This window comes from Apis mellifera, linkage group LG8 (assembly GCF_003254395.2).
Source record: "Apis mellifera strain DH4 linkage group LG8, Amel_HAv3.1, whole genome shotgun sequence".
In the NCBI taxonomy this organism is placed as follows: domain Eukaryota; kingdom Metazoa; phylum Arthropoda; class Insecta; order Hymenoptera; family Apidae; genus Apis; species Apis mellifera.
In genome coordinates, this window is record NC_037645.1 from 973691 (window position 1) to 997339 (window position 23649).

Genomic DNA, 23649 nt, shown 5'->3' on the forward strand with positions numbered 1-23649 from the left:
GATGAGAACGAGTCACGGAGGGAGAAGCCACGTACGGGGAAAAAGGAGGGAGGATAGGTCGATACGGTAAACTATTGTCTGGTAGGTGAAGTGTTCACGAGAACCGGGCGGAAGAAAGCTTTGCGCCGGTTACGTGCATTCTATGTTTCGCACGAAACGTGAAGATGTGACATGCTCATCACCGCAACGATGTTCAACCGCGTCCAAGAAACCCCGCACCTCCATCTACGTCTATATAATCTTTTGCGCCTGTTCTCTCGATCGATACCAGTGCACACGACGAATCGCTTTATGCGTTATTACCGACCGAGAGGTGCAATAATCGTCATTCGTTCGTTACAATTTATTCTATAATTCTATTTTTTCCCAGGATATTTCGGTATTTTATGGTATATTCATTTCTATATGAACGGTATCAACAGTATTTTTGAATGAAATTTTGCAAAAACTGATACTGTTTCGTCAATAATAATAATAGTGAAAATTATTTTCTAAAATAAAAATATATAATTTGTACAATTTAAATAAAATTGTCTTTTAGGATATCATTAAAGATACGTTTTCAAGGAGAATTTGATATTTTCACTTGAAAAGCAGTAAGTGACGCGGGAGATATTTTCATTTCACGATTCGTAATTAATTTAAACGTTATTATATTTATTTCAATTTAATTTACTGTTTTAATCTATTAAAATTTACCTCTTTTATTTTTTAAAAATCGTTAAACGATATATTAAATATTAGAATCTACATATAAATTCGTCTTAATGAAATTTAAAAAAATTGTTGTATTGTAAAAGCGTCATTAGATTAGATCTTTCTTAATTTACGAACACTCAATAAGTACTGTTGCGACAACGCCATCTACAAGCGAATAATTTGGCGGGAGTATCGGAGAAATTGCGATAGTGGTAAAATAAAATTCATCACGAGCAAGTGGACGAATCGAAGTGGAATTAGGTTATACAATATTAAATTTTCGTGAAGCCCAAATACGAATTTTCGAGAATTTCGTCTCTGAATGCAGATTTATGCTAGTACATTACGTACACAAAGATAGTTTGGTATGCGGTGGTGCACGACAATCCTACATCGAAGTGTATTTGCCGATTGTCGTCGGGGGTTGGAGAGGTAAACACAATTCCATCCTACTACATACCTTGTTCTATTCGCTACGTGTACAATCTATACGTATCTGTGCTCTCGTCTAGGTATGTTTGTAACAAGGTTGCCAGCAGCGTTACTGCGAGTTTCGATCGTGAGACTAACCTTTATGCCGACGTGCGATAATTAATATTCAGATTAAATAAGCAAAATGATCGATAAATTTATGTTTCGCGACGAAAAAGTTTCTATTGCAGCTAATATTTTTTGAAAGAGGTATGTACGTTAACTCTCTCCTCTAATTTTTTGCATAAATTTAATCTCCTTTATACGATATTTTATTTTTAGCAAAAAAGATGTAATCGAAGGAAAAAGATTATTTCTTTGAAATTTATCGTGAAATATAAATAAGATAGAAAGAAGATATACCAAGTAAAAATAATCAATAGGAAAAATAAAGTAGAAGCGAGATTTTGTGAGACGAAACGTTCTACGTTTACTATTACCGAACTGGTTAAACAGGTTATCAGTTTATAGCCACCGTAAAGAGATTTTAAATTTCGCGGCACATGCTTGTACATTCCGCGTGTCTTTTTCTTCTTATTTCGATTGTTTCGTGGAGTTCATAGCACCGTGTACAGGATGCATTCGAGGTTCATAAATCCAAGGTGTTTTTACTTTTAAAAATATTTTTAATACATTTTTTTTTTCCTTCTATATCCTTCTATATCTGTATGTTTCAGGTACGTAATTTCTATATTTAAAATATACATAATTAATATCGTATCTTTAAATAATACTTACCTTTTTTTTTATCACTTATAAACATTATGGTTGAAATAATGGAGCTTTTTACGCATCGAATCGAAACAGGCATCTTTCAATAATAATTTCAAGGTTAAAATTCTTTTATTATATAAATTCAAATAAAAATTTTGTTGAAGTTTTAAATTAAAATTTTCAAATATTATATAATTTTTGAAGGGAATCATATTCACTTACTTGAGCCTTATCAATAACTGAAATCATTCGTAGTAGATATTTTATTTCCAATTTAGGAACTGAAATGCCCATATAATAAAAAATATTTGTATCGTAATAATAATTATTATTAAATTGGGAAACGAGGGTTACGCTAAAAAGTCACTGCTAAGTATACAAAATGAAGAAAAAAAACTCGCAAAAAGAAAAACAAAAAAACGAACATAGACTTTCCTTTTTTTCTTTTTTTTGAATATTAATCATTCTCTAATTTTTCTCTCTGTATTCTCCTCATTCATACATTCACATCTGATCTCGCGCGGATTTGATATCTCTCATTCTTTATCTTCTTTTTTTCTTTGATTCACATGCATACGCACATTCTTTCAATTTCTTCTTTAACGCTCACGCACTATAATTCGAGATTAAAACAACCACGGTAACAAAACAGAAATTAATAATTACATAAAATCTTCCATATGGAATTTTGCACTTCCTTTTTTTTTTTTTTTCCTTTAAACTTTCTTCTACAATCTTATAGTCTCTCTAATTGATAAAGGGCTCGTTAAAAGCACAATACAAACGATCGTCGATTATCGTTCGATTTTGAAAGTCACTATCTAAGCAGTTTTATGGCACGTATTCTCGTACAAGCCCTTCCTCTTTTCTTCTTCTTCTTCGTCTTCTTCTTCTTCTTTTTCTTCTCCTTTTTTTTTTCTTTTTTTGTTTTCTTTATACTTTAATCTTTATATTTACGAGAAAAAGAAAATTTTCCTCTTCGTCATATTATTATTTTCTTCCATTCTTTGTTTTCAGTTATTATTGTTTAATTAATTTCGCGGAATTTATATTGAATCGCAACAATAACGTATCTATTTTTGATATACACTCACACATTGAAATCAGAAGTCTTTTTTTTACCTTCGAATTTACGGTTTATCAGACTTGGACGTGAAGAAGGTCTGTCTTAGATCGTATATCTTTCGCAATACGTCAACGATCCCGTTGATTCCCGACGATTTTTTCTCCTCGATAAATTTTTTGAGAAAAGAAAAAAAAAAAACTAAGATTTTTTTTTTTTTTTTTTTTTAGAAATACTTCGCAACATAGCACCATTGGAACAAGAGAAGCATCTCGAGGCATATCTCGTAAAAAAAAAAAAAATTATTCATCGCGAGAGAGTGAGAGAGAGAAAAAAAAAAAGAAATAATTCATGCTCCTTTTTTGCATTACGATTATCAATTGAAACAAAAAGAAATAAAAGTTTTATATGATTTTCTTTTCAATACACGTCGGGCTTAACTCGAAGACCTTTCGAAAAACCGCGATCCTAAGTTGCAACGACGTTCATCATTTCGCTCTTGTTTCGTAAAAGAACTTCCAAACATGAACAACTTATTGTTGAAAGACATCGATATAGAAATCTGATTTTTTTTTTTTTTTTTTTGCTAGAACAGCCCGGTGAGGACCATTTACATTATTATTATTATTATTATTATTATTATTATTATTGTACGTTTTAGGGTTACGAATGTTTTTAACGTTAATCTGATATCGTTTATTTTTTGTTATTTTTTTTTTTTTTCCTTTATCAGAGTATCCTAAAACGAACAAATTCTATCAATATGTCTACATTTAACATGGATATACCATCGGTACTTCTTTTTATCCTTCCGTTTCTTCAAAACGTTGGTGGCCCTCGATGTTCGATCGTTCCTTCGGCAGCGATCGCGTTTGTTTAATCAGTCAATTATGCGATGGTGCTATTTCTTTTTTTTTTTAATTTGAAACCAATGTACGATTCGCATCTTCTCTTTTCTATTTCTCTCTGTTTGTTATTCACGAGCATATATATGTATATATATATATATACACATATATATATATACGTCGATGAAAATGAAAAGATTTTTTATTATCCGCGCTTATTTTCATATCTTTTCTTTCTTTTTTCTTTTTCTTTTTCGTATATATTCGTATTCAATGTACAAGAAATTTTCTAGAATTATTCTGTAAAATATTGCGTTGCACCCTAATAAGAGAATATACATACATACATATATATATATATATATATATATATGTAGCGATACGACTATCGTTGGCCACACAAATAAGACAGCCTGTACATTTACTAAATCTTAACGCTCTTACGTAATGTTGAAAGATATAATGCAGGGAATTTATCTAGCTTAACGAATACGTGATTATATACATTATGTACATTATCTCGTTGCTATAATCATCGCTTACGTGCACTTATTTGTTAGAGTTGACTACAGATCAGTGTTGTGTGTATGCGTGGTGATTGGTATGTATGTGTCAATACAATGAAAATTGTCTAAACTTACACAGTAGAATAGGGTTCTCGCGATCGTACGTACTACGTAAGATTTGTCGTTATACAATAAACAATTATACATTCTTGACGATCCGTCGGTTTAAAGATCTCGCGCATATACACGTATACACGTGTATACATATATATATATATATATATTTATATATGTGTATACATATATACATATATATATATTTTTTATATATATATTTCTTTATTAATTATTTATATATTTATTTAGTTATCACATCGCACGTTCGAAATAAAGGAATTCGGACTTATGATGAACAATCAAATTATTAATCTCTCTCGAAAAAAATGTACATTTTACAAAAACAATATATAAAATAATGAAAAAAAAGAAAATAAAACTAGTACTCGAACTTCTTGATTTATTTATATTATATATATATCTCCTCGAACACTCGACACTTTGTAGTAGTAGTAATAGTAGTAGTAGTAATAGTTATACACTTAAACTTTGCGAAGAATAAACGTAGAAAAAAAATCGTATTATCGTATATGAAAAAGAGTCAACTGCATTCATTCGTCCCTAATATGAGTTTCTCAGCATTTCTCTTTTTTTTCCTTTTTCTTTTTTTTTTTAAATCGTTATCACAGTGTTTTAGTACGCTCGTTTTTTCTTTTTTTTTTCCCCCTTAATTAATTATCGAATATTCTCTCGATTATTATATATATATATATATATAATAATATATATATATACATATATTATAAAAATTAAAATAAGACCGAAACATCGTTTCATCGATTTCCATTTACAATGAAGTTATCTCGTTATTATTGTTACATATAAAAATTATTACCTAATTTATTGCATGATATATGCATGTTTACACACCTAGTTTACTGTATCCATGTATATATATATATATTTTTTTTTTTTACTCGTCCACGTTCGAATATTTGATAGTCACTTCTTCTCTAGTTTTTTGTTTTTTTTTATTAATTCGAACGAAAAAAAACAATCCTCATCACCTCATCTACCTTCATTAGAATATTTAGAATGGGTATTTCAAATATTAATTTTAAACGATCATCGAAAAATCCTTAAACTTAGATACACCTTTTTTTAATTTTTCCCTTTCTTTCTCTTTCCGCTTGAACCGTCTCTCGTTTGATTGACACATTGACGACGGAGGAAGTCGTATCCCGAGTAATTTCAATGAAAATAGAATTCGAAGCGAGGAATCCGACGGATCTTTTTTTTTTTTTTGTCCTTGAGAAATGAAACCGACGTTATGCTATACACGCTCGGAAACCCTATATGAGATCCCATTTGCCTACTTAGACGTTGGAGCAGCCGGCTGGTGCTGCCCCGCCATCCCCAGTCTTGGTTGCGAGGAAGCAAGTAATTCTTTATAGTATGCACTAAATTCCGGCGGTAAAAACGACGTTGCAGCCGTGGGCGGAATCGGCGGGGGGAATAAACCATTGTAGAACGCGGAATAGTACATGGGGTCTAAAATCGGTAGGAACTTGCCGGGCGTATTTGGCAGTTGCGGAAGGTAAGCTGGATTGTTTTGCGGCACTGCAGGTACGAAACCAGAAGGTATACTTGGAACACTGTGTCTTCTTCCAGCTTCGGTTTGCCTTGGTTCCTGTTGTTGTTGTTGCTGTTGCTGCTGCTGCTGTTGTTGCTGCTGCTGCTGCTGATGTTGTTGTTGAGCGATTGTCAACGATTTATCGCCCTCGCTGATCCGACGTTGTTGCTGCTGCTGCTGATGTTGGTGATGTTGTTGATGCTGATGCTGTTGATGTTGATGAGGATGCGGATGTAGATGTTGATGCTGTTGATGAAGATGTTGTTGATGCTGCTGCTGTTGGTGGTGTTGTTGATGATGCTGCTGATGATGTTGATGCTGGTGATGATGATGCTGCTGCTGTTGCTGCTCCTTACCGCCTATCTCCACGTTTTTTCTCCTATCGATCGTATTTTGTTGTTGGATCGTGGCCATCCTGGTATAATTTCCACTATTTAGATGATTTAGATTAGGTACATTCGGTATAACAGGATGACTCGGTTTCCTAGGTGTATAAGGTGAAATTGGTTCACTCCTTGTCATATACTTGCCGTTCAATTGATGTTGCCTTCTTTGCGTTATAGGTATCGCGCTGGTATTTCTAGACGGGCTCGGCACGCGGACAGGAGCCGGTGTACTTAGGTGATTAACCTTTTGCTTAGGATTTACGATAGTAATTTCTAAATTGTTCGAAGCCATGGTTCGACTGTCGAGTACGTTCTGATAACCGGGGAAGTTGCCCCGTTTCGAACAATCCGTTGGTTTTTCTTTGATAAGCGTGGACGAGTTCCTCATCTCCAAGTTTAATGGATTAGGCCTCGGCACTACAGGTACTTTCACTATTTCTAAGCTCGGCCTCGGGTACGTCGGCTTGTTGGATTTCTGTGTCAAGTCGAGAACCCCGCCGTAAACGGGATCGTTATTACTGTACATCGGATGCGGTTGCAAACGATGATGCAGCGAGGGACGATACTTTGGAGGGATAGGAATTTCTTTTGGATCTCCGTAAACCGTCTTTTCGTTGTGTGCGAATATCGACCTCGACTGTGTCACCTTGGGCGGGAATAATATCCTACCGTTGGGGACAGTTGGCGGCACGAAACGATGATTTGCTTGATGCAACCCCGACGAAGGGGGTGGCGGCACGTTTGCGTTGGCGTACAATTGTAGCAACGCGGCGTTATTAGAAGTGCCAAGATTTATCACACGACTGTTCACCATATTGTTGTTGTTCATCGCGATATTGTTGTTGTTATTATTGTTGTTATTATTGTTGTAATGAGCGGGATGTTGCTTCGTCGGCGTTGGCAACCTCGCTTGATGATGATGATGATGATGCTGCTGTTGCTGCTGCTGATGCTCTTGAGGGGACGACAACATATGCCCTATGTCAGGCGTCACGGTGACGGAAATCAACTTGGGAATGGAGTTGGGCGTGACTGGAAGAGGATACGATATCGGTGGCTTTTCCTCCGATTTCATCGTTGCTGGCGCGGGTGAGTTGTTGTTGTTGTTGTTGTTGTTGTTATTGTTGTTGTTGTTTTGGATAACGCTCGGTCGCGTGTCCAAGTCGACGGCAGTGACCTCGAGCCCACCCTCGCGGAGTATCTCAAGTTTGCGCTTCTTGAAGCTGGGAATGATTATTTTATCCCTACTCGTGTCGCTCTCCGTTTCAAGATCGATCACCTCCGGCGATCTAGGGGGCACTATTGCCTTCTCGGCGAAAATTGACTTCTCACCGAACAACGGTATGTTCTCCTTTCCCTGCGCCAGCAAGCTGGTCTGCTTGGGATCTAATTTGATCTCTTTCATATCCTTCTCGGGCGGTGGCGTCAACGTGACGACCGTAGAGGCGTTCGTCACCACTGTGGTTACCGGAAGACCCGGTGGCGAACACGACGGTGGAACTTGTTGCGATATAAGGGGGCTACTGTTCAACTGTCTCTCCAACACGCTTTGACCTCCAGTGCCATTCGTGGGCGTGGTGGAAGGTGTGCTGCTAGGCGTTGAGATTGATGTGTTAGAAGATGGTGGCGGACTTGGCAGTTGGCTGGTTTGCTGGCTGGGCGACGGTGTACTATTGGCAATCATGGTGTTCAACGATTTCAGACGTTCCGGTTTCACTCTTACGCTACGTAGAGACGATGTCTTTCCAGTCTCTGTTTTCGGCTTTTCGTTCGACAGGAACGGCTACAAAATTATTTATAAATAAATAATAAGTTACACACAAGAATGATATGATAAATAAAATGGATGTTGTGGACGATACGTACAGCTGTCGATACGATTGATTGTAAGGGAGGGCTTGCAGTGGTAAGACTCGTTTCTACAGGGGGAGGCGTATCCGATGGATACGAATCGTTCGTTTCTTGCTTAATGTCCTCGGATTCTTCGGATACGCTGCTACTTTTACTTCGTCTTCCGTGCGTCAGTCTAATTTTTTCTTCCTCGCCTCTTTGATACCTCTCGTACGGTAACAATAACCTGTTCGATAAACGACAGACTCTATTATCTCCTATTTCACTCCAGATCCAGATTCTTTTCATTTTCGTACACTTTACCTTTCGTAATGCCGTCGAGTGATAGTCGCTGCGCTGGTGGATCCCGTATTACCACCTATATCGTCGTAGATATTCTTCCACAGCCGGCCAGCGCTGACGGAATCGTAACCGCCAAGCATTTGCACTTTCGTATAAAACAGGAAGAGATCGACTGGAAGGAAAAAAAAGGATCTAGATTAGGTCTCTCGTATTTTAGTTTCGCTGAATTATTTATATCGTACGTAAGAATATTGTCAAAAAAGGAAACACTGCTGTAGATCAGCTTCGAACAGTACCAATCACTGTTTTTTTTTTTTTTTTTTTTTTAATTTAATTCAACAACACATGGATCGGCCATTTACGGTGTGAATGAAAATACATGAGGAATTAAAAGATATAATTATCGTACAAATTTCCGCCAATTGTGGAAAAAAAAAAAAAAGACGTCACACAGATACTGACTCTGCCTGTAGCCCAGCAGTGGCATCTTTCCGACAGGCGTACCCCGCGAGTTCATGAAATTCTGCACGTCCGCTATGAATTTCTTTTCCTCCGCGCTGGTCTTCCGCTCGCTTCGCCGTACTACCGACGAAGGTGGCCTACCAACGCTCGGTACCATAACGTTCGAACTCGCCGGGGCACTTTTCGACGTGGACGCAACGGAAGCTTCACTTTCATTACTCGATTCACCGGGCGATGCGCTGCGCTTTTTGCGTTTCCTCCTCGGCCTTCCTTTCAATTTCGGTGCTGAAAAATATTTCACTTTGCTTTCAATCTCGAAACGAAGATAAAACGTAAATGTAAAAAAATAGATTTTCTGTATTGACGAGAAACGAGTATATACGTTCGATATAAATATAATAATAATAATAATAAAATGATAGTTAATATTAGGATTAAATAACGAGATGTTATCGTCTTATACGATTTTATTTTTCATTGTATCTAAAAGATTTTCAATACGATAACATTTTTTCCAAATTTATTTTAACGATCGAAAAATGACTCTACGAAAAAATATCATTTTTCGTTAAATATCATGGTTGTTTTCGTTGTCCGATGTTAAATTTTTAAAAAATTAAAACGAATAAATCAATATAATAAATTGTACATACGTATTTTATATTCTATTAATTAATATAAATCATTAATTAATAAATCATAACATGTATTAATGTAATGATTTAATAATTAAATGATTAAAAAATTAATTTCGAAATATAAAAATTGTTATTCGTAAATTACAATTTATACATTTACATTCGTATTCTTTACATTATTATTAAGCAATTGGTTGAATTATAGTCGTAATTATCATACTAAACACCCAACGATCTAATAAAAGTTAAAACATTCTTGATTTTTAATCACTAGAATTTTTACATCACTAATTTTTAAATTTATTTAACATTTATCACATAATATTTATCATACAATGCAGGTTAATACAGAATTATGTATCATTTCTACTTTAACTTCCAAATCTATTCCACGTGCACGTGTCACCACATTTCAATATAAATCCCGCCCGAAAAGTTAACCAACAATTCTTCCTTTGTACGAAGCATAAAAATAGAATACCTACCAACCAGTTTAAAATACACGATCTTATTTTCTTGTATTTTCATTACTATGGACATTGTGTTTTGTATCAAAATAAAGATTTAGCAAATGAATCGATAAACGATTCATACGTCACATTACACTATCTCACATTCACTATTAAAATTTTTATAAATCCTGACACATCGAATTATGTACATATTTGAAGACGGATGTATATATGTTAATAGAAGTGTTAATATGCTTTGTCATCGTTATAGTTACAAAATATTTTTCCAATGAAGAAACACAACCTTATATTAACGTTCTTCCCGCTAACCTTACCCGATACGTGTTCTATTGTTTTTTAAATGGCTCTCTAGACTATGCAATGTAATTGTATGTTGCGACCACATGCTAATCTCGGTCGGTAAATAATAAAAATATCTAATAATTAATTAATTGATTAATTAATGATTATTAATATATCGTATAAAAAAATACTTAATATTTAATTATATATTAAACAAATATTTTACGCAACAAATTACGAAAAAAGTATTTTCATAAATATTTATTTTGATTAAATCTGTTTTACCAAGTTACTTTCTACTTCTATTTCGTCATCGACGCAAAAAGAGATATAAATTTCAGTTGGTAACCTAACCTACCTAAATGATTGCAGAGGAGCTCGTGAGTTTCAAGATCCGGATAGTCAAAGGTATCTCTACAGAAGAGTATCCTTGTACCCGGTGTGGCGGTGAATCCACCCAGTGCGGCTGCTATGGACGAGCAAAGCCAGGACGGTTCGGCGCCTTCGAGCCTACGTAAGAGTGCTCGATATCGGCAATACCTGGGATACGAGAGCACCACCACTTTCGTTTGAGAACTATAGTCCGATTTTCGCGTGTTGTGATTGCTTTCGTACTCCTTCTGTTGCTTATCGACGTCCGAAAAATCAATGCCAGGATCGGTGAGCACCTGCGGTTGAGGTATCTCATACCTTAACGGGCTATTCTCCGGAGACGACGTTGGGGTCGGTGGGTAAGATACTTCCCGACCCCATGACCATTCCAATGCAGGCGATAACCACGTAACGAGATCATGAACACGCACCACGACCTTTTCAGATATTGTCAGCACTTCGTCCTGCAATCAGATAAGTATTTTTTTTTGTTTTATTTTTCATGTCGATATTTTTTTTCTACAAATATATTATATTTTTTACGTATCCGATAAAAAAAATTTTTTAAAAAAGAATAATTTTTAAAATGGATAAATTATAAAATGACTTTTCGAATCGAAATGACTTGTTTTATCATGGATAAAAATAATCGCGTAATAATTTTTGTCGAATATGAATTGTTATCCGCGTCATATGTCACTAACTTATCATTTAAGCAATCTTCTTTCTCACAACTAAATCTTTTCTTTAAAGTTTTTACAGATTTTATAAATACATACCTATCTCTTTGCAAAACTTTCGTACGTGTATTATATTTTTAAAAGTAGAACAAAAAGTCGTCGACATGTTTTATCATGATTTATTATCTTTCTCAAAATGCAACTGTTCTTTATTTTTTCTTTAAAATTTCGTATATTAAAATAATATTTCTAATATTGTTAATTAAATTACAGGTTAAATTGAAAATAAGATATTGAGAAGAAGAAAAATAAGCTAGAAGATAATCAATTTCAACTTTGAAGATTTTCTATTGACTCAGGAGGAAGTAGGTATCTTTCTTACCAGTCTGTTCCATTTTCGATATTATTTTACCGACCTTTCATCGACAGGTGGAGACACGGTCAAGTCTCAGCGCTACTTAAACTCGTAATCCGACCCATCCTCCACGTACATAGATCTACTTGTCGTGTATAAAGCTAAAATACCTATGTGCTCGTTATGTATACACATAATCCAGCCAACGTAACTCGTGGTTTATGTTGTACCTCGAGTGCATCGTTACCTACTCCGCTTCAGCGATAATTTAATTGTCCGTTGATGCCAGCGGCGACGTCATTTTCACAAAGTTTGACCTAACTTTTGGACCTGGTGATTTGTGGAATTTAATTCAACTGTAAGTTATTGCTTCCCATTAAAATTTAAAACGTGGAAGAATGGAATTAAAAAAAAAAATAAAAATTCCTCAAATTCCAAATAGAATAAAAATAATAATAATTTTAACAATGTATGATGGACAGTAATAAATGCAATTTGCGCATTTCGTTTATCTCGAAGATCGAATAATGCTCCGTAATGAGTCATACCAAACATTGGCGTGAAATTTATTACTGGGACGTTGAACGTGCATAAATCAACTGAAGAAATGTAAACACGCGGTATGCTAAGTATTAGCACTCTTTTCATCGGTTCTCGACCTTTGGGCAAAGATACGAGGTGGAAGCTCAAGAACAACAAAAAAAAGAGGGAATAAAAACTCGATCGTTTAACAAATTCGAGGTACAAAACAATCGGAATACAAAGGTAATTCATTTATATAAATACGAAATATATTGTTATTATTTATTTAATTAACATCAACCAAGCTCGTCCACGATGTTTCTCCGCAATTAGCTTATATAACTGGAAGATTCGTTAGTGGCAAATCGAATCGTCCGGAAAGAATTGAGATTCAACGAGGGGCAATTGTGAGATGCACTTGAACCGGTGGCTCTGCGAGTAAATCCGTTAACCCGCGGCGAAAAGAGCCTTGAGCCAAGTAAAATGGCCGGGTTTTAACCCCTTGCACTTCAACTGCCAGTCGAGTTAGCTATAAAATGTTGAACGTTTCAATGGAACTAAATTTGATATAATATTTTTCTTCTTCATCTCGATACGGAAGAGAATAGATTTTATTACTTATCTATTTGTATAAATAATCTTTTTATTCAATCATCATAATGGAAACAAAAGTTAAATTCATTTTATTTATCTATTAATTAACAACATTCTATTTAATTTGTTTTATAGCTTATATTTTCATCTTTTAACTCCGTGCTCATCCATGCCCTCCTTCAATCCTCCGCCACTTCTTCTTTTACTCCTCTTTTTCTTTTTTTCCTTTCTCGTCCCTCGTTTACATCCCATTCTCGATCTTTTCTTTTCCCATCTTTATATCTCTTCTTCTTTTGGCTTTCATTGCCTCTTCTCTCTTTTTTCTCTCCTCATCTTTAGTCACTTATTTGCTCCCCTGTTTGTACAATCTTTCCTTTGCTACCTTCTTACTTTACTTACTCGTTCCCTCTTCTCTGTTACACAAAATTAATTTATCGATGGCGTTAATAGTCGTTTAATATTTTCGAATCATTAAATTCACGAATGTAAAAATGAATTTTCTAATTTTTCCAATAATTGCATAAACCTAATTGAAAGAATATATCACTGTTAATACGTTTGCCAGTTGGATTTTCTTTCCCTCTCTCCTCTATCAGTCACGTACGTGCTCTCCCATTCTCAGTTTCAGGGAAAATCTTTCTCTTTTCTTCTCTCCTCTCGTTGACTCTCTTTCTCCTTCTCTCTCTCTCCTGTTTTCCACCCTTCGAGCACGACTCTGAAAACAAACCTTCCGTCTTAATCGCAGGGACACGCGAAAAACGATGAAGAAGAATTGTGTAACCGAGAGGTAGCACGCGTAGCACAAAGAAAAATCATCCGACACGAGCATTTCCCCCTTTGTCCTCCGCTCGTCTCTTCCATGTATTTATTGCCTGTGATTTCCTCCACGGGGTTCCCTCCACTTGGTTCTATTGACTTTTCGGACTCCCACTTGCCCCCTTATTGCTCTTCTTCACCCCCTATTGATTTCGTTAACACGGAGATATCGTTTTAATTAAACTCCCTCCTCTCCTCTCCTCTCTTGCATAGTTTTTGCCTCGACAATTCCTTGCTTGGCAGGCTTATAAACGTTTGTCACAAGGCACACGAGGAATTACGGCTGATTATTCGCGTATTATATTCGGTGGTTCGTTGTTCCAGGAGGCAGTAACGGGAGTAAACCGTGGCAACTTTGTAATCACGTTAAACCTGGTAGTGAAACTGATGGCAGGAGTTCAACTCGCAACTCGATTCTATTTAAATATTTAAATGTAGTTTTAAACTTGTCCCGCCCAAACGAAGTTTCCGCCAAATTGGTAATCTCTTACTTTTCAATCGTCTTCCAGGCCGAGCACTTACGCGAAACGCAATTAGCCGAGTGTAAATTTTGGATAACGGGGGTGAGGCTCGATCAAAGATTTTCCAGATGCTGATGAAATGATTATCGATCGATTCGATGGAAAATGATTTAAAATGATATAAAATTCACGATTCTTCGAAAGATCTTTTTTTTTTTTTTAATTTTCGTACATTATTGATATTATTTTACGTATGTATGTATCAATTTATATTTCGAGAGGATTTATTAAAATTTTATTAAATCAAAAATTTCAGATACCGGGATATAATGGTTAAAATATAACCGTTCCGAGCTCGCATGTACAAATATTATAAATTTCGCCTATGATCCATTTGAATGTTTAATGGAAATAAATGCGGGAGGACGTGATTTCTGGACAAAAGGATTAAGTTACGGTATTATTAATAGGTCAATGGCTGATGTTTCGATAAATCTCGTCGTGTTGGAAATGTTCAAAAGGTACGTATATTTTAAATTATTTCAAATTAAGGGGTGAGATGTGCAGTTGCAAAATTCGATCTAACAAAGCGAACGTATTGTTTGAGGGGATGGGTAAACTTTTTAAGGAAGGAAGGAGGGAATACCAAGGAAATTACACTCCTTGGGAGGAGTAGTTTATAGTATCTTGAAATATTAAAATATCTTCTCTGGTGAGAAACAGCCGTGGGTCCATGACTTTCCTTCCACCAACTCTTTATTACACCTTCATGTTTATTCGTCGTCGAAATAAGATCATACACCCAAGGAGAGGTAAAAGAAATATTAGAAAGAGTGGTAAGTAACCATTGATCAAAACAAATCCATTTCGCTTGTGGACAAAGCAATAATTGAAAGAAACATTAACACCTTTGAAATTTGATTAACATTTTGCATTTAAAAGATGGAAGCGAGACTCCACCATGCTTAGAAGCCATTCCCCTTGACTGCACACATCCGAGATGTGTATCTGGAAGAGGGAGAGCCAGGAAGAGTCGACCATTACTGGAAGGGTGAGAGACAAGGTGGGATTAAAGGGGTCAAAGGGGAGAAAGAGACGGTATGAGTGTATCCTGGGGTGGAGGTGTAACAGAGAGAGCGATGCACATGTGCAGGGACAACAATGTGCCAGAAGATAGTGCAATAGTTGGCACAGATACAGGCACAGATTTAACCCTAAACTCGTGACACGGACAGTGTGCATGGAATCACGTGGAAATGTATTCAAACGTTGCTATGGGGATTTCGCTGCCACCCTAAACACACCGATAACCCATCAATTTCAGCGAAATCGGACGACCCGGCAAACTGTAATATCCGATCATGTTTCTATTCGTATTAATCCATTCTTCTTCTCCAATTTTATTCGTGAATAATAGCCCGATATTATCGTAGTTGAAATATCATCTCTGCTCACGGACAGATACATAATTGTTGCACGAATGTATTCGATTAAAATTTTTATCGCGCCAATACTTGTATTTTATCGATTTACGAAACGATAAAAAGAGGAGAATCGAAGGGAATATTGATCGTGGAAAATTGTTCTTCTTTGCCGGTTGGAAGAGAATTGACAAAAGTTGTTTTTATCGGGAGCTATTTCGATTGGCACGGTGAAAAATTCAATTCTATTATTGGCGGATAAAACGTGTTATAACAATATTTTGGCAACATCCGTCAAACAGATTTTTGTCTCGTTTCGCGATTTCGAACGGTTATTAAAAGACTGGATAGATTAATTCAATTCTTGGCTGGGATTAACAACAATAGGGGACGGGATGAAAAGGGTTCACAGTTAACTGCTAAATCAGCGAAAAGATAGGGTAGACGATTCGAGAAGAATGTTTTATGGCAAGCGTCCAAATGATGTTTGTAGCTCGACAAGGAATTGTTAATGAATTTGTAGCGGGTGTAAAAAGGTTTCTATTGCTCTCCTTTTACGAATTATTTGATCAATAACCAATAATCGATTTTAGATTTTTTTTTTTTTTTCGTAATTTATTATTTACGGGTAGAAAAGATAATCGTGTTAGGCGAAATTTCAAAATTTATATCTGATATCTATGCTTTTTTATCGAAATCTATTTTACACGTGGCGAGCGTTAAATTATTTTTATATCGCTCCATCGTCCGATTATTGCCACGAGATTCGACATAAATTTCGCATTACTATTCATAAATTATTTGTAACTCTGAATTCAATTAAATTTTACAGCAAAAGTCATCCCGTGGCGGGGCAGAAATTGTCCACCCGTTTTGATTAATTTGACCGGCAAAAAATAATAAATAACTCTCGAAATTGTTTTACCGCGCGTATTAATTTTAACCGGGCGCGCGATCAATAATGTATGTTGTTCGATTTGTTTATTTCGAGAGCACATCGAAACGCGCGCATCGTTTTAATAACGATATCGGTACGACACGAAACAGGGCCCTTTAATACTTTTCCGTGTAATGCGACTCATACCCACGTCCATTTACCGACGAAATTTATTACATTAAATGTAATAAACGACTTGTATAGCATCCAAGCATGCCAGCGATATTATTATCGTAGCTGCGAAACTTTCTATCTATCTAGGTAATCTCATCTTCTGCCCGCCACCTCCTTTATCTCTTGTCTTTCACTCAACTTCTTAAGTAGTCTTTTGTAAGTTGAATTAAAATAGACGTCAGGAAATATTCCTCGGACGATAACATACCAGCCATCGGATGAAGGAAGTACAGTAATATACATATAAATGACCACGAATTTGTCCGTTTATATGGTCATTGGCCATCCCCACCCATTGGAAACGATCGGCCCCGAATGATTCCGAATAGTCCCGAACAATGGCCGTCTGTCCAGACATGGCGTGTGTCGGATTAAGACGCGAAACTTGTACAATTATCGTACGTGTATCGATAAAATCGATCGCTCGAAATGAAACGTGTGAAATTGTTGTTTGACCGAATCGATAATTACGATAAATAATGTTAAAGACGAGAAATATTATACACGGGAAGAAAAAAATCCGGGAGCCACCGTATAAATATGCAATGCTGCAGTTGACATATTCGCCGAGCGTACATAATACATTCATGAACGAGAATAGGTAGGGAGAAAGAGCACGAAGGTGGGGAGGAATACAATCGTAGAGTGGAATATGTAGCGTGTTGGTTTTAGTGACGCTCAATCTTTGCTTGTAAACCGCACTGGGAGGCCATTACTTTGGAAGTCACGTTGTTATCCGACCACGAATCTCACTGTGAAAAGTTTAGATTTCGAGCGTGCTTCCAAATCAAATTCTTTCCACCTCCGCCCGGCTCGAATTGTTTCTTCGTTTTTCTTTCGCTTTGAACCGGCTACCGAGAATTCAACAAAGGGACGTCATTCGAGTTTTATGGTTAGGGAAGATTTACATCGACAAAAGATAGACAAATGTGAATTCCTGGTGTACGTAGTAGATAAAAAAAAAAAAGAAAGAAAGAAAGGAAAAGAAAAATAAAGATAGGAGAAAATGTACGAGAGAAAATATCAATAAAAAAGAGGGGGGGAAAAATACGTAACACTTGTCGGACAGGGAAATACGAACAGGATTAATTTTAGCGCTTGTGACAGGTTTAAATCAATAAGTATGAGAGCCACTGCGAAGCATAAATCATTGTTAGATTAAACCCTGGAGCACGCGGTAGTAGTAGATGGGGCAATGGCGCGCTTTCAGGAAATATAGGGTGACCCAAAAGTTCCGATCTATATTTCATTGAGTCATATACAGATCGACATGAACAATGCAATATGAAACTAGGCTAATTGATCGAGTATTTTCATCTTTCTTTCGATAACTTTTTATGGCTATTGGCTTTTATTATATAATTTTTCTTTAAAAATTTTTCGAAATATTTAATTTCCAAAAAAAAATTTCATCTCATCTTCAGATATGTTTACATCTATACTGAAATATAATATCGAAACTTTAATGCAATTCGCAAAAATTCAAGAATTAGAATTTCATAATTTCATAAGCAATAACGATCAAATTTCTCGAAAGCTTAAACGAAAGATTTTTATATATATCTGGAAAAAATCGTGCGTATTTTGAAAATTAAAAATTAATAATAAATATAACCGCAATTAACGAGGTTGCTAATTAGCGCGCGCAATTTGAAGGCCAGTTCGCGACTAAAGTCATTTCCTTTAATGTAAGAAAATACGTTTTTGCTCGATTCAGTCGGTCTGAATGAAAACAGTGCCACTTTGAACTGGTATGCGAGGATTGAAGCTAAAAGGAATTTGATTATGCTTGGTAGTTTACACACGGTGTTTCTGGATCGATCGAGCCACCCGCTGTCTCTCCCTACCTTTCGTACTGTCTTTCTCTCACTCTCTCCCACCCCTATTATCCCTCTCTTGGCTTCCTCCTCTCTTCCTAGTCCCTTTTGCTCTTTATCTGTCTAGTACACACGCTCTCTCTCCGTCTTCCCTTTTTCCTCTCTCTCTCTCTCTTTGTGCGTCCGTGTTTCCACGTCTTCTTCATACTGGTTTCGTCAAGGGTCATGTGTGAGGAATGGGAATTACTTTTTAAAAAGGAATAAAATGGAATCGCGTTCTCGGTTTGATTATGTTTGTACAAATTCAAATGTTAGATATTTTTTTACAATTTTCTTCCACGTTAGATACATAAAATTTTCTTTCACTTAAATTCGATAATATATATATTTTCTTTTCAGATTGTATTTTTAGCTGTATTTTCTTCTCGTAAAAGTAAGAAGATAATAATAAATAATGCATCTACGTCAATGAAAAGCAATCAAGGATTTCTTTCTAATATATATCGTTAGTCATACATTACATGTCATAATTTTAATAGAATTTTCATGTAGATATGTATCATAGCCCTCTACATATTATCGAGATGACAAATTATAGGTTATACGCGTCTCTTATAATTTATATATTAATCAAAAGAAACGTTTTATTGCCAAATTCAAGAGCGTTTATAATTTGCTATTATATAAAATTTTTTCGATTATAGCTCGATAAATTAACTTCTTTAGTTTCATTTGCACGAGAAAAAAAAAACAACAACGATAAATAAAAATACGGAGTAAGGGGGGAAAGTTTTTTTTGAAGTGGATTTACCCGATGCGAAATAACCGCAAACCATCGAATTATCCACAGTTGTAGCTCTTCTCTCCCCCCCTCCTTTGCTCGTCGAGTTCCAATATTTTAGTTTTTTAGCTCGAAATCTTTGAACAGTTTTATGAAACTTAAACATCGTGCTTAAAACTTATAATTCCATGCAAAGAAAAAGTTTCGGCCAACTTCCACGTTTTATGTTTCATTTCTATTCATTATTCCGATGCTTCTTGAACGCGCCGATGCAAATTTTATCTTTTTAAGACGCGGCCACCGTCTTCCACCGGGACGTTTCTAAACAGTTGAGCGACAAAGCGACGATGACTAAAGTAGCCGGCGAACCGGATTTCGTTAAATACTGCTGCGAACCGGAAGATCTGGATTCGTTCGATCCATCACGCGGATCGATTAACTTATCTCGATCCCAAAAACGAGATTACGAACCGTCAAATTTCAACTAAATATATTCGTCGTTTTTCTATTACGTCTCGTTATTAAAGAAATGATGGAAAGATGGCGTAATAAAAGTGGCTGCACGAATATTACGAAGATTTCGCATTGTCCTCTCCACGTGGATATCCCTTTGAACGGATGCGTATTCATCTTTGATGTGTAAGATCGAGAAAAGTGATTAAATATTCTTGCGGTGGATATATAGAGCAACAATATGGAGAGAAACTTTTACTTTGTGTCCAGTGTGAAAGTGCGCTCCGTTATTAGCCCTTTTTTTTCCCTCCGTAAACGAAAGAAACAAACAATGAGGATAAAGGGAATGAGGGAAAAAGAGAGAGAGAGAAAGGGAGAAAAAAGAAAGAAAAAGAGAGAAAGAGGTGGGGATTTTATCGATCAAATGCATTTCCATGAAATTCAACGCTCTTTGTATGTTTCAAACTCTCGAAACGTATCTATATTGCGCAACGATAAATTTATTGGATAAACAAAATACGTCACTATATTGGATAAATAAATCGCAGAGTTCATTTTCACATGGAATGCCTCTGTTAAATAGTTGAAAAGCATTGCGGGAGAGGCTCCCTTTTACGAATTTCATATGGATGGATCGTGAATGCGGCGTCGAAATTATTTTGCGATTAATAAATCGAATTGGATCGCGTTACATTCGAAAATATTTTTCGCCCCTCGTTTTAAAGAATATATATATAATTAATTCCATGCGCGACGAATTTTTTTAAATTCACTCACTAAGAATAGTTTTGAAAGTATATAAAAATATATACTTGAAATAAAAAAAAAAAACAAGAAGAATATAAAATTTTAGAAATTGAGAAAGATCGTCAACGCGGAGAGATTTCCTTCGAATGAAATTTTTATTAACAAAATTTCATCCGAAATGGTACGTACACCTCGTTTACTTATGCATTAGACCGAAATATCCAAGACACGAGATAATACGAGGTGGATAATAATTTTCACTTTACCCCCTCGTTGATAATCTAATTTACTTAATTCCTTGATAAAGTCTTGGGCCAACGTATGGGAACGGGCAGCGTAAATTTCTAATTAAAGTGTCGGCGAATAATTTTATTTTGGACAGCGCCGAAACTCGAACTCGCGAGTTTCTCTCGCAATTCAATGAAACAACGAGGGTGTAGAACCTGTAGAGGGAGGGGGGAGGGAGGAGAGGCTAGAGAACGTTACCACCGACTTACCGAAAAGTTTCGCCCCACTCCACTCCACCCCCACGAACCGCCCCCACTTCGTACGCCCCTTGCGGCCGTCGGTGCATTATATTATATAATACACGCCCATAACGGCATACATTCTCGGCACGAGCATAATAATAATAATAAAGTGACGTTTACATTTCGCATAAGGAACGAGATGGAAGAAAAGTATCGAGCGAGGCGAGATCCGTGACTGTTGCGGGGAAAATGTTGAGGAAGAAAAAATATGAACGATTGAAAAAAATTTTAATAAATGTTATCTAGAGAGTAATTTGGTCAACGAGTGCGAATGGATAAAATTTTTCGTTACCGTCGGTCGATAATTATTGCGACGAGTGAAATAGAATTTGTGATAAATAAATCGAACGATTTCAACGTTTATTTCAACGTTTCATTCCCGAAAAATATTTTTTAATCTCAGATTAAACGTTTTATTCGTGTTAAATCTGAAGTTATACAGTTGAGAATGTACTGATTGTTTCGTATTATTTTAGACGGAACGGGACGAAATATAACCCGCGCGTGAAAAAAACAAATAGCACGAGAAAAGATGGCGGTATTGATTATTCGATTAAAATTTTATTTCGAGCGATAAGGTTAATCGATAGGTGGAATAATGAATTTTTATTTCAAGAGGATTCGAATACGGGGATGAATAAGTGATTTAAAAATATAAAAATGTTTGGTAAAAAAGAAAAAAGCGCGTATTATAAAAAACGAGCTTACGCATTAAGAGTAAATTACATGAGAAGATTGAACAGTTGATTCGCGATGCATTCATAACGTAAATAAAACCCGGATGCAATGTTGTAAATGCAAATAGCGTAGAGATAACATAGGGTGAAAAGTGAAGTTATTACACACTCGTGTTTGCATTCCTTCGCGAGTGGATAACAACCGTTTGTCATGGAATATATTTTCTCCCGGATTCTTATCAGAAAACTAAGGATATATACGTATTTTTCGACGGTATATATCGATTAGATAATACCATCTAATAATATTCAAACTATAACGACATCGACATTCATTCAACGTGCGTATATTTGGGGAAAACGTTATATTGAATGCAATAGTTATCTTTGAACATTACATATTTCACGATATGCGTTATTATTATGCAAATAACGCGATTTCGATAATGGCCTCGTAATATTCGAGTAATCTAAATCAATAATAATACCTTCCTCGATAGCCTTGAGGCGACAGTGATACGATTTCATCAACGAAATACGTTCCGTGTGATCTTTAAAATGATTATTTATCTTTTAATTATATAATTGTAATGATAAATCTTTCGTTTGATAAAATTATTGAATAATTTTATTAAATATTGAAAAAAAAAGATCACAAAATTTAAAATTGAAAAAGATTTAAGTCTCGATCAAATCTTGTTTCCATTTCGTCTCAAATGTAATTAAAGTAGAAAAAAGATACGAATAATATATTCATAAGAGATTCCATATTATCCTCCAAACCGGTCTTGGAGTAGTCGGAGTAGTAATCGGGATCATTCACGGATCAACAAGGATTTGTGTACACGAAATACGTTCGTTATCCGAACGTTGGTAATGTCTCTTCGCATCATTCGATCATTGCTCAATTGCCGCAGAACATTATTATCGCGATTCTCGAGAATGGAGCGATAAATGCAGAGTCCTCGTGCACAATATGCACCGGTTGAAAGGAGAGAATTGCGCGCTTGGCGCATTTAAGCGATGGCTTCAAGATACTTCGGATCGCTTAAACTTGGGCGTAAATTTCGCGATAAATAAAATCATATTAATTTCGTTACGTGTGAAAATGAGAATTTCGCCAGGAATTTGCAGAAATATTTTTTTATATAAAAATTTATAAGCATCTTACTGTTAATAGATTCATATTTCGACGAATATTATAAATAATACGCAAAAATTGTATTCTAGAAATGACAACGAGTTTAACAAGTTTTCATTTCTGTCAATAATAATTGCACACTCTCGACTAGCCAGTACCGTTACCGTTCCTTCTTCACGTACACAGGAAAAAGCCTCTGTTAATTAAGCCCCCACTAATCTAAATTACCGTGTCTGAATCTCGAATAATTACCCGATTATTGAAACTAATTGAACGCAATCTGACTCCAACATCTGTGGTACGTCCAACAAATATAAATGAGTATCTGATGAGCATCTCAAAAAAGAAAGAAAGAAAGAAAAAAACAATTACCCTCCCTCCCTCTGTGATTAAGGAATAATAAAAGGGATGAAATTCGAGCGAATGGAAGAATCGAAAGAGATCGTTAAAAGGGAGGAAAACGATCGTTGACCGAGGATGGCCGCAAAGGCTCAACGTTCAACATTATTCCAATATCGTTTCACCTGAGAAGCGAAGCGACGCGAGAGGCAAACAAGCAAAAGAAAGGGATTCCTGCCTCATTGAGGGACAAAAAGAAGAAGAAAAAAAAAGAAGAAGAAAGGGAAAAAAAAGTACACAAAAAAAAAAAAAGAAAAAAAGGAGGAACGAATGTATGTATTCCCAACGAAAACTGCAACGCGATAAACCTTCTAACGCGTACACGTTAAAACCGGTATTACATACACGCCGGTGCACGCGCATAATAATACACGTATACATGAGAAAAGTCGGCGAGGAGTTTCGCC

At 35.8% G+C, this 23649-nt stretch overlaps 1 protein-coding gene and 3 long non-coding RNA genes across 8 annotated transcripts in view; 3 read left to right on the top strand and 1 right to left on the bottom strand.

The window, feature by feature from the left end:
- Positions 1–732: 732 nt before the first annotated feature.
- Positions 733–3692, top strand: LOC100576699. Of its 3 annotated transcripts, XR_407789.3 has the most exons (5): positions 733–1131; positions 1212–1380; positions 1453–1772; positions 1978–2001; positions 3178–3692. It is a non-coding gene; the product is annotated as an uncharacterized LOC100576699 (long non-coding RNA). The 3 variants fall into 3 exon arrangements; XR_119774.4 differs by lacking the exon at positions 1978–2001 and having other exon boundaries at positions 734–1131; XR_001703888.2 differs by lacking the exon at positions 3178–3692 and having other exon boundaries at positions 734–1131; positions 1848–1982.
- Positions 3693–5321: 1629 nt separating this feature from the next.
- LOC100576405 (AT-rich interactive domain-containing protein 5B) overlaps positions 5322–23649 on the bottom strand; it is a 185679-nt gene continuing 167351 nt past the window's right edge. The window contains exons 3-8 of one of the 3 annotated variants that reach the window (XM_006558215.3): positions 10724–11201; positions 8973–9257; positions 8532–8682; positions 8244–8454; positions 6522–8160; positions 6023–6421 (exon numbers count right to left, since the gene is read on the bottom strand). In XM_006558215.3, coding sequence (XP_006558278.1) covers positions 6351–6421; positions 6522–8160; positions 8244–8454; positions 8532–8682; positions 8973–9257; positions 10724–11201 — 2835 coding nt within the window. In that variant the 3' untranslated portion in view covers positions 6023–6350. Of the gene's footprint in view, positions 8161–8243; positions 8455–8531; positions 8683–8972; positions 9258–10723; positions 11202–23649 lie in introns of all 3 variants that reach the window. The other 2 variants (XM_006558214.3, XM_003249196.4) reach the window with 2 other exon arrangements.
- On the top strand, positions 11357–12931 carry LOC113218948. The gene is made up of 3 exons (XR_003305204.1): positions 11357–11782; positions 11847–12130; positions 12292–12931. It is a non-coding gene; the product is annotated as an uncharacterized LOC113218948 (long non-coding RNA).
- On the top strand, positions 14422–15676 carry LOC113218947. The gene is made up of 2 exons (XR_003305203.1): positions 14422–15001; positions 15108–15676. It is a non-coding gene; the product is annotated as an uncharacterized LOC113218947 (long non-coding RNA).